The 18,423-nt window shown below is 46.7% G+C and overlaps 1 protein-coding gene across 1 annotated transcript in view; it reads left to right on the top strand.

The window, feature by feature from the left end:
* Positions 1-18,423, top strand: part of LOC138498060 (dynein regulatory complex protein 1-like) — a 371,050-nt gene that overhangs the window by 172,986 nt on the left and 179,641 nt on the right. Inside the window, exon 5 of the mRNA XM_069621906.1 lies at positions 13,922-14,059. Coding sequence (XP_069478007.1) covers positions 13,922-14,059 — 138 coding nt within the window. The remainder of the gene's footprint in view (positions 1-13,921; positions 14,060-18,423) is intronic.

Below are 18,423 nucleotides of genomic sequence, written 5' to 3'. Positions count from 1 at the left end.
AGTACGTTGGTTCTTGTCACTCTCAATGCTTTTATTGGTTGTCCATATTTAGACTCTCCTTTGTGGACATTGGGGCATATTACAACTTTGCCGGTATGCTGGCAGTAATTCCGTCGGGATACCAGCAATTGGTTATACCGTTACCGGCACTCAGTCCGGGAGAGTTACTGCTGGATTATGAGTGCCAGTGTAGGGTGGCAGAATGACCTCCAGGTAATTCCTCCACCCCACTGGTAAACTTGTACTTGGCCGGTGCGGAAATGTGCTGTGATATAGTAATACCGGCACATTCATTCTCCACTGGCCAGGTTGTAATGAGCCCCATTGTAAGGTAACTTAATTCTAACCACTGTTTCACGTTTGATGCCAACATACCCTTCCGCCTTTCTCATGTCATACTGCCTCTTCATTTTGTCTTTACTCTCTTGTAGTTTATTCATATCTACTACGCTCCTACTTTTTGTCCTTGCTGTCTCTCATCATATCTTCTAAACATTGTAGACATGTTATGCTCCTGAGATATCTTCCCCATATTACTTCAAAAGGCGATCTCCCTGTTGTAGTATTTGCCCTGCTTTATATGCATTTGTAATTTCTCTTGTACCAACAGACAACTACACTCTTCAGCTCTTGCACAAATGTATTCTGTCTTTCACCATTCAGTTAAATCGTTCTACCAACCTATTTGCTTGAGGTTGGTACAATGGTGTAGTAATATGTTTAATGTCATTCACCCTCAAAAATTATGTTGTTCTCATGGAAACAAGAAGAGTGCCATTAACAGAAACCTTGGATGCCCAGAGTTATGAAAATGAAGTTTAGTTTGATTGCCGTGGCACTGATTTGAACGTCTGTTAATGAAATTAGTCAGGAAAGAGTTATTGCACCTTGAATATTAGTCTTGTTATCTCTGTTTACTCGGTTATCTCTTGTTACCTCTGAAAGACATTTAAGAAACGTTTTGCCGTCACTCCATGTCTTGCTCGCCAAGAGTGCACGGACAGTTATTTATCACCATTACATTTGGCGAGCAAATAATTTGAACGCAGGTAGACGAAGCAATGAATTAGACGCACACGCGCAATTAGAGGATATGGAGCACTTATATGGCTATTTATTGATAGTCACACATACATAAGCAATAAGTGATAACACAGAAATAAATTGCAGAAAAGATAGTAAGTTAGCAAGAATACATCACCATGGGCGTAACTGAATTCCTCATCTCGCCAGAAGCGACTGAAAGACCCCGGTAACAGCCAGGCCGAGAGCACAACAACCCACGGGGATTTTGGAACAAGGCGTCCCCCCTCTGACTGAGGTCTTTGTGCTTTTCCCGCCTGACCTTTCCAGAGCTCTGCATATATGCCCTCCTCAAAACAGGTGGCAATTTCTCAAACCTTCTGGCATTAGCGCTTGCGCATTGATGAGTGATCGTTGGTTGTCGGCCGGGTCAACCGACAGTAACCCCAAGGAGCAAAGCGCTTCCCTCTCCTAAAGCACCACGGAAAACAATTCCATAACTCATCTTCAACCTTGGCACGGTAATAACATACCTTCTTATCGGGTACCAGCCGGTACCTGTGGATCCTAGCTTTCCCAGCGCTGTGTCCGTGGCTGAGGCATGTGCAGCTTCCACTGAGGCATGGAATAAATATCCATTATGAATGCACTGCGCACCAGCGCCATGTTTTAGCTCAAGCATCACAATCCACCCTTGGATATTTACTTTCCATAGCTTAGTAGTAAAGGAGCCGGTCTTTGAAACCAACGAAACTTCAGAACTAAGTTGGGAATAGATTGAATACAACAACAACCAGCTATTATAATAGCTAATATAATACAAATGCAAGCAAAGGCGTAACGCAGTGTACCCCCAATATCAGGAATCCATGAAAATAACCAATCCCACCAATTCCCAGTATGATCTTCAGACATTTGGGAAATGAGGTCCTCAAACCTTGAATATGACTTTCAACGGATTGTGAATGGTCACTTAGATTAAAAGAACACATACCTTCAACTGTGTTACAACCCAAGTTATGTTTCGGCAATAGATAATCAACGGCAGCCCTGTTTTGCAAAGTTGCTTTTCTAATAACTTTGCTAAAAAGGAGCAACTCTTCTAATGCTTGAGAAGTACTGTTAAGTCCTTTTACTACTAAACATGAGAGTTTAATTAAAGATTTGTAGCCCCCAGCAGCTAAACCCCAAATTCCCACGAATGAAAGGGCTAATGCTAAAACCTCAGTCTCTGATAGCAAATGCACATGTGAATCACAATCTGGAGATAGACGCACAGATTCAAAAGTTGACCTTTTGCTTCGAGACATTGCTGGGTGTAAAGGGAACATCATTAATCCTAATCGAGTTAAGGCACATGGACCTCCGGAAATGTTAGCTGCAAAGTTCATGTGATGTTGCCATATGAGAAGAGCCATCCTGTTGGAAGTTTCACATGATTTAGATGACTGGCAGCTATCACTGTATGATTGAAAGACATAGTATTGTTCACACTGGTACATGTGCTTGGAACTCGTGAACACAACCCTTTCTCAAATACAGTTTGATTTCCCTGTTTTGTTAAATTCAGCTGTTGGCATTTGCCAATTTCACTCGGTCGACAGGTCATAAAATAACAGACATCTCCTTGAGTCACATTGTAAGTTATAATACGTGTCAGGTTGCTCCATTTGCGATCTGTTTCCTGTCAAAACCTGCAGTACTCGTAGACAGAAAAAGACTGTCTGACGTCGGAATCTTGTACCGCAGAATCATGGTGCATGAAGCCAAAAATGTGCTTTAGAACCGGAACTGGCGTTGGCACCGTTACTAAGCAAGTAGTCAGCAAAGCTTCAGCATTGGGCACGTCAGTAAGTCAAAAGTGCATAATGTTCAGTACCTGTTGTGCCAAATATGTCCACATATTCTCCGTTTGGGTAATCATCGGGGAATATCTTCATCGTCCTAAAGACATCTCTTTCATAGCTAGCATCAACGTTGTTTGCGCTTGCACCTTACGTGTTTGCCCCATTCCACGAATCCATTTCTTCGGCCTGGCTAGCTTTTCGGCATCGGCATAGGGCGGCTTTTGGACATCATTACTCATCATCATCAGTTTCTCCTTGATCGCTGGCACAGATGTGACATTTCTCATTGGTAGCAGCATGCCGTTTGACTCTCCCAAACGGAGTCCATTTAGTACCACAATTACACCAGCCAGACACAGGATCTACAAGACAAACCCAGAAAAGAGATATCAGTGTTGAAAATCACTCTCTTAGGTAACATTTGTCTGCAGGCACATACTGCCATTTTTCTTTGCCGGGTTCCATTACTAAGACTACCTGGTCTTTGCCTAATGCAATAACATCTGCGGGCACCGGTGGCCCACTTGGACTTTCGACCCACACCTTTACACCCGATACCATACTCTCTGAAGAGCCAAAACCCTGATTCCCACGAGTAGTTAACACTGTGGGAGGCTCCCCCTTTTTGATTATGGACAACTTAACAGGAACAATAATCAACTGGGCCACTCAATCGCCATTATGAATCGGTAACACTTTGTCCCCACTATTCATTAAGATGACTTTGATTTTGCCTTGGTAATCAGCGTCAATGACCCCTCCCAGCACTTGAACTCCCTTCAATGCTAATCCAGATTTAGGGGCAATTCATCCCATATGCTCGGGAGGAATTTGTACTCCAATCCCTGTTTCAATCACAACATTCCCTCTCGGGTCTAATCTGATTTCTTCATGAGAATGCAAGTCTACCCCTGCTGACTCTGGTGTCGCCCGATAGGGAGCTAAAGAACCCGGGGTAACTTCCCAGTACAATAGAGTCTCTCTAACTGAGTTGGGTTAAATCTGTAAAGCAGGAGTCATTAGTCGCAACAATGGAGTCTCATGATTATTCACAGGCCTATTGTTTAGCACTTTGCACCGCATCAAACACACGATCACGCCAGCCTGCTAAACTGCCATCTCCAGATTTGCGCAGCTGTTCTTTCAACAAACCATTGATCCTTTTAATTAATCCTGATGCTTCGGGGTGGTAGGGAACATGGTAGAGCCACTCAATACTCTTTTCCTGACAATAGTCCTGAAGTAATTTGCCTTTTAAGTGTGACCCATTGTCACTTTGAATTTGCAAAGGCACTCCGTAATGCAACAGGATCTGATCTAACAAATTAATGGTGGTCAGTTGTGTAGCACGTTTGTATGGCAAAACCATCATATATCCAGAGTATTTATCCACAATGGTGCATGCATACTGACAGTCTTTGCTGATTGTCAGAGGACCGATATAATCAATCTACCAAATTTGACCTGGTAACTTTCCTCTCTACAACGTACCTTGGACAATCTGAGGGATAGGCCTATGCTGTTGGTGTTGGCACACCGGACATTGCAAAATTATTGTTTTCACTACCTCTAAAGGAATACTGATTCCTCAAGCTTGTGCCCACCTGATAGTAGCCTTTTCTCCAAGGTTCCCACATTTCTGGTGAGCCCACTTTGGTCAAACCCTCCAAATCATGTTCCTGAGCCTCCGCATCCACAGATGAAATCTTGGTGTGTTCATCTGCAACAGAATTAAACCAACGTTCTAATGAATCTGTAGCACAATGCGCATCCACATGATACACAGTGACTTCACTTTGTGTTAACATTTCTGCAATATCTTGCCACAGTTCTTTTCCCCACAACTGTTTTGAATGAATCATCCACCCATTCTTTTGCCAGGTCGGCAGCCACACCGCCAATCCATTCGCCAATGACCATGAATCTGTGTACAAATGACATCGACCAGGGGTCTCTTGTTTCAATGCTTGGTAAACTGCGTAAAGTTCTCCAAACTGGCTGCTCTTCCCTTTCCCTGACGTGGTCAAAATCTTTTTAGTCTTGGAACTGTAGGACACCACTTTCCAGTATCGCTCGGTTCCTACATATCGGGCCGAGCCATTTGTAAACCAGGCATGCTCTGTCTGCTCTACGGTCAGATCGCCATAAGGTACTCCCCATTTCACAGGAGACTCGTATTTCCCAGACACTTCCGGTGGTATGTAATCTTCGGGTGTATGTTGGCTACCTGCTCATGTAATTTTGCAACCCCACTATTCCCTGATTTAGCTCTGTCTTGAATGTACCATTTCCATTTAATTATACTGGCTTCTTGAGCGTGTCCTATTCTGTGTGTTTTAGGAGAGCTCAGCACCCATTCCATAATCGGGATTTCCCAGCCTCATCAACACATCATGCCCCACTGTCATTTGCTCAGTATCGACCAGGGCCCAATAACATGCCAGCAACTGCTTCTCAAACAGAGTGTATGAGTTACCAGCATCGGGCAACTTACGACTCCAGAACCCCAATGGCACACGTTTCCTGTCCTGTTTTTGCCACACACCTTCCTTCAATGGCCATAAGTCAAGCACCTGCTGCACTGTGTCTTTCGCCAAATCAAATGCTTTTTGCTGCTCCTCCCCCCACTGAGACTCATATATCTTTCATGTTACTTTGTAGAGGGGGGGCCGGTATATTCCCTAAATGGGAATGTGCTGTCTCCAAAACCCAAACAGCCCTAGGAACTGCTGAGCTTGCTTTTTGTTCATTGGAGTGGTGAACTCAAGTATTTTCTGTCGGGCCTTCGGCACCATCTCTCGATGCCCATTATGCCACTGAATCCCTAGGAATATCACTGTCTCAGCTGGCCCTTGAATTTTGTTCAGGTTAATCTCCCATCCTTCCTTAATGACTTCTAACTGGTTTTGCACACTTCTCTCATCCTTGCCCTGAATCAAAATATCATCAATGTAGTGAGAGATTTGTATGTCAGGTTTACACGGTATCTTGTCTAAGTGCTCTGCCACCATCCGGTGACAGATAGTCGGGCTATGTATGTATCCCATAGGTAACTTCGTGAATGTGTACTGACGCCCGTTCCAAGAGTTTATTTAACTCGCGGTAATCCACGGTCATCCTCCAAGACACGTCCCCTTTTTTGACAGGCCAGAGAGGGTTGTTCCACATGGTAGTAATAGGGCGTAACACACCCGCCTCCACGTACCCTTTGATGGTGTCTGAAATTTCCTTGTGCCTCCTGGGAATGCGGTTTTGTTTCATCGCTACCCGCTTGGTCGCCACAGGCACCTGCACTGGGGGCATCTTCAATTTGCCTATGGTAATGGGTGTGCAGGTCAATGCACTCACCCCAAACTGATACGTTTTACCTCCAAGTCCCAAAGTCAACCCTTCCAAAAGTCAAATCCAATTATGTATTCAGGTATCGGTACAATCAACACTTGGTATTTCTGCATAGTCAAATTTCCTATTTTCATCTCCACCTCAGTTTGTACTGCGGGGGTCTCCTTCCCCCCTAGCCCTGTAATGGTAAAGTGTCTGCCCTTGAATCATGTCAGATTTCCATGAATCAGAAAGGCCTCCGCCCGGTGTCTTATCAATGCTCGCACCCCTTGCGTATTTCCCAGCCCCCAAAAAATATTAACATTAACATGGTGCCCCCTATCAACTTTTAATGAAAGCGGATGCTGCCCGAGCTTGGCCGTAACCCTAGTCAAATTTTGAATGAGTGTAACCTGACTCTGCCTCTAACATCGCACTCACCACCTACCTTAAATCAGCATATGTTGGCTGGTACAGGGAAGGAATCCCCATAGTCCCTTCTTCCTGTTCTTCCTCAGGAGGGGAGGAAGGTGAGGTGTCCCTCTGTGGCTTAGTCACCACCTGTTTCTTGACTTCTTTATAGCGCTCTTTGGCTGCAAGCCCTCTCTTTTTGTATAGTTCACACATTACCCTGGTTTCAGTGCCATCAATTTCTTGATGTGGCACACCATCTTTTAACAAGGCCAAAAACATGTCTTTTCTGGACACTCGGGAGTCTCTACTATCTTGCCTCCTGCCTTCAGTTCTTCTCTCACCACGCCCCTCTCTCTCCCGCGGCTTCTCTTCACTCTTGTCCCACTCCCCTAAGTCTGCCAGTTGCGGGATGGCATTCATTACTTCATCAGTGGGTTTTCCCGTCATGCCTACGAGCAAAGTCATAATGACACTTTTGTATGCGGGCGGGGCAGTTCTGATCACCATATTCCTGGTTGAAACTGAAAGCGGCACGACCCCCTATGTGTCCTGGTTCATCTACATGAATTGCCTCCTTCATAGCATGCTCTCTGACCTTTTGAATCGCCTCTTTCAAAGTGTACCACTTCTTTTCCTCGCTAGGCCAATCTGTGGTAATAGGATACTTGAGGTTACATGCCTGGGCTGCTAGGTGCAACAAAGACAACTGTGAAGCTTGCCCATTATAGTTAGGGGGCGGGCCTGCCCTTATGACCTCCTGTACATTGGTGTCAGTTGACAAAGGCAAAAAGCGCGGTGAGTCTGTGGAATCTACCAACAACCCTGCGGTGCCTCCATCTAGCAATCTCACCATCCATGTCATTAAAGGTTCCCCTGACTTTTGCCTCAAACGAGTAATGATTTCCCCAACCTCCTGCTGAGTGTGTTCTTCCAGCGTGGTTAAATCCACAACCCCGCCTGCAGGATTCTGCGGGTGGGGTCTGGCACGCCGTCTTCTAACCGGCTTAGCCGCCACTGTCTTTTGATTAAATTCTGCTTTGGAATCTGACTCCTTTGCCGAGCTGCTCTCTGGGCTTGTTGAGTCACAAATGTCTCCATCGCACTTATCAGGGTCCTAATCCACACCTGCGGTAGCGATTACAGCTGCCACTTTCCTTTGGTTGATCCCCCTCGTCTTTTTCTATATTTGTCCTGGGCCACTCTAACTGCTGCCCTCTCTGCCACAGCCTGATATTTATCAGCCTTGCCTTTAAAAAGCTTCATTTGTAATTGCTGCATTAAGCCGATTTGCCGTTCAGCAGCCAATTCTTTTTCTAATCGCAAAATATGCTTTAATTTCCACATTTTTCTGATGTATTTTCCTGTAGGCATGCAAGAGAACCCAACCCCGCCTGCCTAGTGCAGCGCATTCCTTTCCTCTCTCTACTGAAATCTGTTATAAACAAATCATTACTTCTGATGGAGCGGCTTCTCCTAAGCCATCGTCCCATGTTTCACTCAACCCAGCGCCACATGCCCACACCTGGGCCAACTTATCATATGGGCTCTTAGTCCACCCTGGAATCATCACATCGGGACATTCACCGCCAGCGGGAACACCCTTTTTCCTGAACAGACTATTCATCATTACAGTCATTTGCAAAACCTCTTTTTTTTCTTTTTCCTCTGCAGTCACTCTTTCACTCGTGCAAGCACGCACACACACACACAAAAAAAACAGATTAATACAGTCTGACACTCACTGCCGAATGAAAACAAACCTTTGCTTGCAATGTAAGCAAAGCCTATCTGCTTTCAAACAGATTCTTTAATATTTGGAGCAATTCATCACAAACATCCCATCCTCGTCGCAAAATTGTCTTGCTCGCCAAGAGTGCACTGACAGTTATTTATCACCCGTACATTTGCAGAGCAAATACTTTGAACGCAGGTAGACGAAGCAATGACTTCAACTCACATGCGCAATTAGAGGATAAGGAGCACTTATACGGCTATTTATTCATAGTTACACATACATAAGCAATAAGTGATAACACAGAAATAAATCACAGAAAAGATAGTAAGTTAGCAAGAATGCATCACCATGGGTGTAACTGAATTCCTCATCTCGCCAGAAGCGGCTGAAAGACCCCGGTAACAGCCAGGCCGAGAGCACAACAACCCACAGGGATTTCGGAACAAGGCGTTCCCCCTCCGACTGAGGTCTTTGTGCTTTTCCCGCCTGACCTTTCCAGAGCTCCGCATATATGCCCTCCTCAAAAGGGGTGGCAATTTCTCGAACCTTCTGGCATTAGCGCTTGCGCATTGATGAGTGACCGCTGGTTGCCAGCCAGGTCAACCCACAGTAACCCCAAAGAGCAAAGCGCTTTCCTCTCCTAAAGCACCACAGAAAACAATTCCATAACTCATCTTCAACCTTGGCACGGTAATAACATACCTTCTTATCGGGTACCAGCCGGCACCTGTGGATCCTAGCTTTCCCAGCGCTGTGTCCGAGGCTGAGGCATGTGCAGCTTCCACTGAGGCATGGAATAAATATCTATTATGAATGCACTGCGCAGCAGCGCCATGTTTTAGCTCAAGCATCACACTCCAACATGATCCTCAGAAATCACTTTCTGTAGATTCTCAACAACTGAAACTTGGTTGCATGGATTATCATATTTATAGCCCAGAGATGCAAACTTAGTAGTTGCTATAGTATTTCCTCCTTCCTCACACGTTACTGATCCACTAGTCATTCTTTCATGCTTGGTCAGCTATTTCAACCCGAGAATCAGAGTCAGTCACTATAGGTATATCCACAATTAGATTTCTCGGGGTCTTGATGGGTAAAGCAGGGCAACACTACTCCTTCAGCCATCCTCAGGACAAACAAGTCGGCTTTTGCACCCAAAATTGTTGCCTCAGTGCACCTTGTGTGTACATTCCTCACTTCACTTTACTTCAGTGCACCTCATTTAGTCCAAGGTTTCTGTGGCACGCCTTCCGACGGCATCCACAGGCGGACACCCATCCCACCGGCTTCCGGTCCCCTCTGGGTAAAAGCGTCTCACCTCTGCCTCCCATCAAGATTGGATTTGAGGACTTTTTTGGCCCACCTTTTGTTGTCTTTCTTTATTAGAAGTAGGGAATACATGAAGGGTCAGGGACTTATAAGAAAAGGTTTGGGCCTTCGTGGTTGATAATTAGGGGATTATTGGGAGCATGAAGGGATCACCATTTATTTCAGCCTATCCTCACACTGTTTATTATAGAAGTCGTGGTAGCTGCCCCCAGAATTTGGAACTCACTCCCCTACAACATTTGTAATGAGCCCTCCCACCCACAATTCAAAAAATAGTTAAAAACTTGGCTTTTCAAAAAATACTAATCTGACCGCTCTACTATGCCTTACCGTGTAACCTTACCGTCGGACCAGAAACTATGTAACTATGACTGTAATCATCACCAAGCACTTCTACCATGTAACCAAGAAGTTTGTAAGCAGTCATGTAACCGCAAGTTTGAAAGTATTCTTGTAATATTACGCCGTGATACCCTTGGGTTTGGGCGTACAATCAAATGCAATAAATAAATAAATAAATAATAAAATAAAGTCCCTCCTTCAGTTTGAGAGTTTCCACTAGCTCCAATAGGCATTAGGCCAACTCGTTCCTCATTAAGACATTGGACCGTACAGCCACTGTTTGAGTTGCACTTGGATCGCGTACATTTTACCCTTTCTTCGAGTTACCGATACAGCACATAAGGGGTCAGATTATCTAAGCTTTGCTCTTGTGCACAAAAAATGGAACTCATGAGTTTACGACCCATTTTGCTTCTTTTTTGTTTATTATCAGGTTTGCTGTGTAACATAAAAATAAATGTTATGAACACATTTGTTATGTTATGCAGCATATGAAACACAAAAAACGGCCTCATTCATTTTTGCCCCAGTGCAAATGTTTTTAGATGATGCAGATTGGGGCAAAACATGTTTGCTCAATTTCATATTCCCTAAGCAGCAAAACCTTTAGAATAGGTGCAAATGTTAGAGAATCAGTCCCCCCAGCCTCCAGTTATATAGTGCCCTTGATTTTCACATTTTGCAGCAAGAAAAAGGAAATATTGTAGCACAAATATGTACATTTTGCAGCATTTTTGCTAAAATAAAATAGTTCTAGTTAGGTACTAAACTTTCATAATGCCATTTCCTTTATTCTTATTGCGCCTCTGGATGGAAAAAAGGGAGTTCTTTCATGTAGTGATGTCTGTTGAGACTCAAAACCACTAGTGCATTGAGCACTGATTTTGTCAATCAGAGTAATTACAATAAGTGACAGATGGGTAAAATACTGTATTTTGCACTTTTTTTGTGGCATTTCACAAATATTGCGGCACACTGAAAAATTATAAATGTTTTGCTTCATTGTTGCGAGCACAAAATCACTATAAGCTGGATTCTTATCCAACCAATGTCGGAGGGGGGGGGTATGTTTTGATTATCTTCAACTTCTGATCAGTGTTTCCCATTGCAAAATGGTGTGTGGTATCATGGGGCAACGGGAGGAGTCAGGGTAGATAGCAGAGAGGCAAAGAATATATAGCCAAGCCTAGAGAGGAGTCAGGGTACTCAGCAGAGAGGCACAGCATGTATAGCCAAGCCTAGAGAGGAGTCAGGGTACTCAGCAGAGAGGCACAGCATATATAGCCAAGCCTAGAGAGGAGTCAGGGTACTCGGCAGAGAGGCACAGCATATATAGCCAAGCCTAGAGAGGAGTCAGGGTACACAGCAGAGAGGCACGGCATATGTAGCCGAGCCTAGAGATGAGTCAGGGTACACAGCAGAGAGGCACATCATATATAGCCAAGCCTAGAGAGGAGTCAGAGTATACAGCAGAGAGGCACAACATATATAGCCAAGCCTAGAGAGGAGTCAGGGTACACGGCAGAGAGGCACAGCATATATAGCCAAGCCCAGAGAGGAGTCAGGGTACACAGCAGAGAGGCACAGCATATATAGCCAAGCCTAGAGAGGAGTCAGGGTACACAGCAGAGAGGCACATCATATATAGCCAAGCCTAGAGAGGAGTCAGGGTTCACAGCAGAGAGGCACAGCATATATAGCCAAGCCTAGAGATGAGTCAGTGTACACAGCAGAGAGGCACAGCATATATAGTCAAGCCTAGAGAGGAGTCAGGGTACTCAGCAGAGAGGCACAGCATATATAGTCAAGCCTAGAGAGGAGTCAGGGTACTCAGCAGAGAGGCACAGCATATATAGTCAAGCCTACAGAGGAGTCAGGGTGCACAGCAGAGAGGCACAGCATATATAGCCAAGTCTAGAGAGTAGTCAGGCTACTCAGCAGAGAGGCACAGCATATATAGCCAAGCCTAGACAGGGGTCAGGGTGCACAGCAGCGAGGCACAGCATATATAGCCAAGCCTAGAGAGGGGTCAGGGTACTCAGCAGAGAGGCACAGTATATATAGCCAAGCCTAGAGAGGAGTCAGGGTAAACAGCAGAGAGGCACAGCATATATAGCCAAGCCTAGAGATGAGTCAGTGAACACAGCTGAGATGCACAGCATATATAGCCAAGCGTTGAGAGGAGTCCGGGTACTCAGCAGAGAAGCACAGCATATATAGCCAAGCTTAGAGAGGAGTCAGGATACACAGCAGAGAGGCACAGCATATATAGCCAATCCTAGAGCGAAGTCAGGGTACACAGCAGAGAGGCACGGTACACAGCAGAGAGGCACAGCATATATAGCCAAGCCTAGAGATGAGTCAGTGAACACAGCTGAGATGCACAGCATATATAGCCAAGCCTTGAGAGGAGTCCGGGTACTTAGCAGAGAAGCACAGCATATATAGCCAAGCTTAGAGAGGAGTCAGGATACACAGCAGAGAGGCACAGCATATATAGCCAATCCTAGAGCGGAGTCAGGGTACACAGCAGAGAGGCACGGTACACAGCAGAGAGGCATGGCATATGTAGCCAAGCCTGGAGAGGAGTCATGGTACACAGCAGAGAGGCACAGCATATGTAGCCAAGCCTAGAGAGGAGTCAGGCTACACAGCAGAGAGGCACAGCATATATAGCCATGCCCAGAGAGGAGTCAGGGTACACAGCAGAGAGGCACAGCATATAAATCCAAGCTTAGAGAGGAGTCAGGGTACACAGCAGAGAGGCACAGCATATATAGCCAAGCCTAGAGAGGAGTCAGGGTACACAGCAGAGATGCACAGCATATATAGCCAAGCCTTGAGAGGAGTCCAGGTACTCAGCAGAGAGGCACAGCATATATAGCCAAGCCCAGAGAGGAGTCGGGGTACACAGCAGAGAGGCACAGCATATATAGCCAAGCCAAGAGAGGAGTCAGGGTACACAGCAGAGAGGCACAGCATATATAACCAAGCCTAGAGAGGAGTCGGGGTACACAGCAGAGAGGCACGGCATATGTAGCCAAGCCTAGAGATGAGTCAGGGTACACAGCTGAGAGGCATAGCATATATAGCCAAGCCTATAGAGGAGTCAGGGTAAACAGCAGAGAGGCACATAATATATAGCCAAGCCTAGAGATGAGTCAGTGTACACAGCAGAGGGGCACAGCATATATAGCCAAGCCTAGAGAGGAGTCCGGGTACACAGCAGAGAGGCACAGCATATATAGCCAAGCCTAGAGAGGAGTCAGGGTACACAGCAGAGAGGCACAGGATATATAGCCAAGCCTAGAGAGGAGTCAAGGTACACAGCAGAAAGGCACAGGATATATAGCCAAGCCTAGAGAGGAGTCAGGGTACTCGGCAGAGAGGCACAGCATATATAGCCAAGCCTAGAGAGGAGTCAGGGTACACGGCAGAGAGCCACAGCATATATAGCCAAGCCTAGAGAGGAGTCAGGGTACACAGCAGAGAGGCACATCATATATAGCCAGGCCTAGAGAGGAGTCAGGGTACACAGCAGAGAGGCACAGCATATATAGCCAAGCCTAGAGAGGAGTCAGGGTACACGGCAGAGAGGCACAGCATATTATAGCCAAGCCTAGACTGCCAGCAAAAGACGGTGCTCGATGACCAAAGAAATCAGGTGAGCTAAGTCACAGGTAAGTCGCAGTTCTTTAACTAGATTCACCTGAATCTTTGATTCGCATTTGTACCCAAAAGCCTTAAGAGCTTTGCAACCACCATGTCTGTTTTTTAGACTTTCTGCCTAACCCATCTTATTTTCTCCCCTTAAAACATTTCCAAAGTAAACCTGCTTGACTAGAATCACCTTGCTGAAGATGTAATGTGCTGCATACCCCTTATGACCCATATTGTATTTTTTCAGGAGCTTAAGGGGAAAGATGACCAATATGTGAAGGACTTGAAGAAACAGGCGGCCGACATTGATCTGCTGATTGAGAGGATGGAGGAGCAGATTCGGAACCTGACGAAGACCTACCGCGAGGAGCTCCTGCAGGCAGAGGTAATGTGGCGCTTCCAAAGCAGGGGCTTAGGATGTTTGTAGGGCTGTGGCCTCTATTCTCCTCCTAGACAATAAAAAGTGTTTCTCTTCTACCTTGTTAGAGTATTGGCAATAATGTCTGTTTCACTTGCACCAATTGAGCAGCACCTCTTCTTCTCCTGCCACTAGGTTCCCACCCAGGGTCCAGTCCCACTGTCGCTGTCCAGTCGGCTAGAGCTAGCGTTCAGGAAGTGGCTGTGAACAGGTGCCAAGGTGACCGTAGAGGAAGGAAGGCTTGAAGGTCTTTATGTAGATTCTACTAGTCTACCTACTGTCCCTTTTTCCAAGCAGCAGTGATCAGTGTTTTTAGGTCCTCATAGATTTCTCCTTTCGAATCAAGATTTACACTAAGCGGTTTTGATTATACATTTAAAGTGTATATGACGAGAGTTCTTAATTAGTCTTTATTTTGCCAAACTGTTTTGTTAGGAAAGAGTGACATTGCAATGCCCCAGGGGGCTTAGAATAATTACATATGGAATTACCTTCATCTTGTAGGTCTGGGAACATCCTGGAGCGCTACTATGAGCGCGCTACATGGGGTTGACGCATGCACGCCCATATCACTTCTTTTGTAGCTCGCCTGCAACCTATTCCCCCCTGTTTCAAGCCTTATTTAAGATAGAGCAGGGTTTTGCATCAAACGTTGAGAGGTCAGACATGAGTACCTTACCCCTTAACGTATCTTCAATACCCTTAAATCACTGATGTTCACCCACCCTGATTTAGCGTCTTAAAATACGTGGCACTCTGGGACTTGGCGATACACTTTTCTCATCAGAAAGTTCCAGAATGCAAAGTGTTGATGGCCGAAAAAAGCAGGACTTACTGAAGGTGCCACTTAAGGTACAGGGCCGCTTGACAGCGATGTGAACGGAGAGTGATTGAGCGCTGCAGTGGGGGAGGGGGTGATAGGGATAATGATACGATGCCCAGCTCTGTATAGTAGCACTTGGGAGTGCTGAGCTAGAAGGGCCTGGATTCCTCTTGCCTTGACATTAACTTCCATGCACATCCCCAGGGGTCAGCCAAAAGAACAGGCTGGGGGTACAGGGTAGGGTGTATGGACAGAAGTAGGTCAAGGCGATTGCAGCCAACATTGGAAGGAGCACAGCCGGAGCAGGGGGTGGACACCAACAATTGTGGGTGGCCAGAAGTGTACCATGATGTCACAAATTCACACCTGCTTGCATCCAACTCATGTGGTGATCCTGAATAGCAAATCTTATCAAATACAAAGCCTTCAGGCTGGAGTTGCCTCAAGAGGTCCTTATGATCAATGCCTCACTGATGGGTTGGGGATGGGCTTGATGGGGACAACCTCTCAAACAGTGGGAAAGCGGTCCTCATATCAGTCTCCTCGAGCAGCAGGCCATTTACTTAGCGCTCATGGCTTTTTTTGGGTCCATCAGGTGTATGTTTGTAGAGGTGAATAAGGACAACACAACCACCATTCATTACATAAAGAAGAATGGTGGTGCTAGGATCTAGACCAAAGGTTAACAGAACAGGGAGGGGTTTGTGCACATTATTACGGCATGGTGGGGGATGGGGAGGTGCCAGGAACCCCCATTCCCAGGAATGGAATGCATGCATCCTTTCACTCCATTCCCACTCATTCTCATGAGCCATGCTTTATGCGAGAGTGATGCTAATGATCCTGGCGAGGAGAACCTGGCATGTTCATCTGGCAGATATAAGTGTTTTTCTATCCCTTCATTTGGCACACAGGGAAGAGCTTCTGATGCAGCAGGTAGGATTTATGGTGCATCCAATTCCGCAGACACTGTGGCCTCAGAGAGCTAAAGGCACGCAGAGGGGCCAGGCTCACGCACACTAGCTGGCAAAAGCCTCATGTCTGAGTGTCTCACTAGCCAGAGAGCTAAAGGCACGCAGAGAGGCAGGCTCACGCACACTAGCTGGCAAAAGCCTCCTGTCTGAGTGTCTCACTATTAGGCGGACTGCGATGGGACTGTGCTACGAGAGCTTCTAGGGCAAGCAGGCAGCGGGGTAGGTAAGCTGCAGGGAGGAAAGGTTTATAGGAGGCTGAAGACTAGACCAGACCAGCAGGGTCTTGGGTAAAGGGTCTCAGCAAGTACATGATGTTGGGCTTCATGATGGCACGGCACCATGCAAGGGGATTAGGCCTGGATGCGGGAGGAGCATATGAGACTCTGATGCCGCTCAAGATTTTCCTGCCCGAGTCTCCTTAGCAGTGATTTCCATTAGACTTAACAAGGCAGAAGTGGTGGCACAGACCTGTTATGGAGAGAGTGCGACCAGCGCAACACACTGCTAATTGCTGCTTAGGCCCAGCCAGCCACTGCATTACCAACTGGCCCACGCTTGCCAACACAACGATCCCACACTAGGCTGTTGGGTCAGTCCTTCTGGCATTTCCCTCCAGGTCACACCAGGTCTATTACTGGCCCATTTTCTACCAGATCTACTTAGACATTGATGCACTATGGTCTTGGCTTTGCTTTGGCTGTAAGGGCTAACGTGCTACAGGGTCAGCTTTGGGTTTCCTGCTATAGAGAAGAAGTACTATAGGGTCAGGCTGGGTGCTGTGATTGTAGGGATAAAGCGCAGACTGGATTTCCTTTTACAGAGCTGAATCACTATAGTATCATTATGGCCCTCCGAGTGTCGGGATCAATCACTATTTGTTCAGGGTGAGTGTTGTGATTTTAGGAGCATGAGCTATGTGTGGGCCATGTTGTGTGCTCTAACTACAGGGTTTTTTTTTTTTTTAAACCAACAAAAACACCACACAATACAACTGTTTCAGTACATAGAAGCATCATTAAACCATCACATTTCACAGTGTAATTCCCCAACCCCCCTCCCCCCCTCAAACTAGAGCCGGCTCTCTCGTGTCATCTGCAGGAGCATTATCGGGTAGCGCAGTACCTATCCGCTCATCATCCGAGTCCTCTGATTCGTTATTACCATGGTGAGGGTTTGCCATAGAGGTCACCAATTGCGGCCAGGCCAGCAGAGGCCCTACTTCCTCCTCACCCCCCCCTAGTGACCGCTTCAAACCAAACTACGGATTCCGCTTCCGCCCATTTTAGGAGGTCCGCCCACCATAGCTCCACCCTGGGTCTGTGGGCCGCGTTCCAGCCCATAGCAATCCTGCGCTTGGCCAGGACATAGGCTAAATCCTTCATTTTGCTTATGTGCTTTAAGTCCCAGGGTCTGGGAAAAATCCCGAGCATGCATGACCAAGCTGATCCCATGTCCAACACCACACCCCCGCCAGCCAGTTTCGTTTTAACCTCATCCCAAAATCTGTGCACCTCCGGGCAAGCCCAAAACATGTGTAGCAGCCCTGCTTCCACCTCCCCACACCTGGGGCATTTCTGCGTAACCGAGCCTCCAAACCTTGCAATTTATCGGGAGTCAGATAAGCCCTATGGGTAACATACAGTTGAAGTTGTTGGAGTCTCGCGTTCCGGGACACCTTTTTATGGTACCTCTGGGCTCTCTCCCATTGCTCGTCTGTCATAGGTCCACCTACCTCTTCTTCCCAATCCTGTCCCAATTGGAGCAGCTCCTTCCCAGCCTTTGCTCTCAGGAGCTCGTATATCCTTGATATTTTGTGCCCACCCTCTGAAATATCATACATAATTTCCAGGGAGGCATCAGGGTCATCAGCTAGCACCGTCTCGGGCCATCTCTCTCTAACCCGTTTCATAAGCCTAGCGTAGGTTATATATTGGCCTCTATGCACCCCTGTCTCTTCTTGCAACCTCTGAAAGTCCAATGCCTCCCCTTCCTGCCATATGTCTCCAAGGGTGGCCAAGCCTACCGGTTCCCAGTATCTACGGACCGACTCAAATAGTTGAGAGTCGTTCCCGCACAGCGCCACCAGTGAGCTGGGAGAGCAGCTCCGAATCACCCATCATTCTCCATGTTCTGTGCCAGACCTCCCAGCCCAGCCTCAATAGCCGCCCCCTTCCCACCAGTTTGTCCTTTCGCAACCACACCACTTCCCTCAAAAAGTATGGGGCTGAGTCTCCCCGCAAAAGCCTGGCTTCCGCCGAATCTTCAGCCGACAGCCACCTGGCCACATACAGCAGCTAACCCGCCAGATAATAGAGTTCAAAATTCGGCAGGCCTATGCCCCCCATATCGCACGGGTTCTGGAGTTTCCACAGGGCCACCCTGTTTCTGGAGTTTCCCCACAAGAAACCCCTACACCCACTGTGAAGTCTGACAAATAGGCTCCTGGGAATCAAAAACGGGACATTCACAAAAAAATGCAAGAGCCTAGGCAGGACCACCATCTTGAGCAAGGCCGACCTACCCATCATAGTCAG

This window comes from Ambystoma mexicanum, chromosome 5q, assembly GCF_040938575.1.
Source record: "Ambystoma mexicanum isolate Mex_15411 chromosome 5q, UKY_AmexF1_1, whole genome shotgun sequence".
Classification (NCBI taxonomy): domain Eukaryota; kingdom Metazoa; phylum Chordata; class Amphibia; order Caudata; family Ambystomatidae; genus Ambystoma; species Ambystoma mexicanum.
Note: the sequence above shows the minus strand (reverse complement) of the source record. Positions and strands in the feature narration are given on the sequence as shown.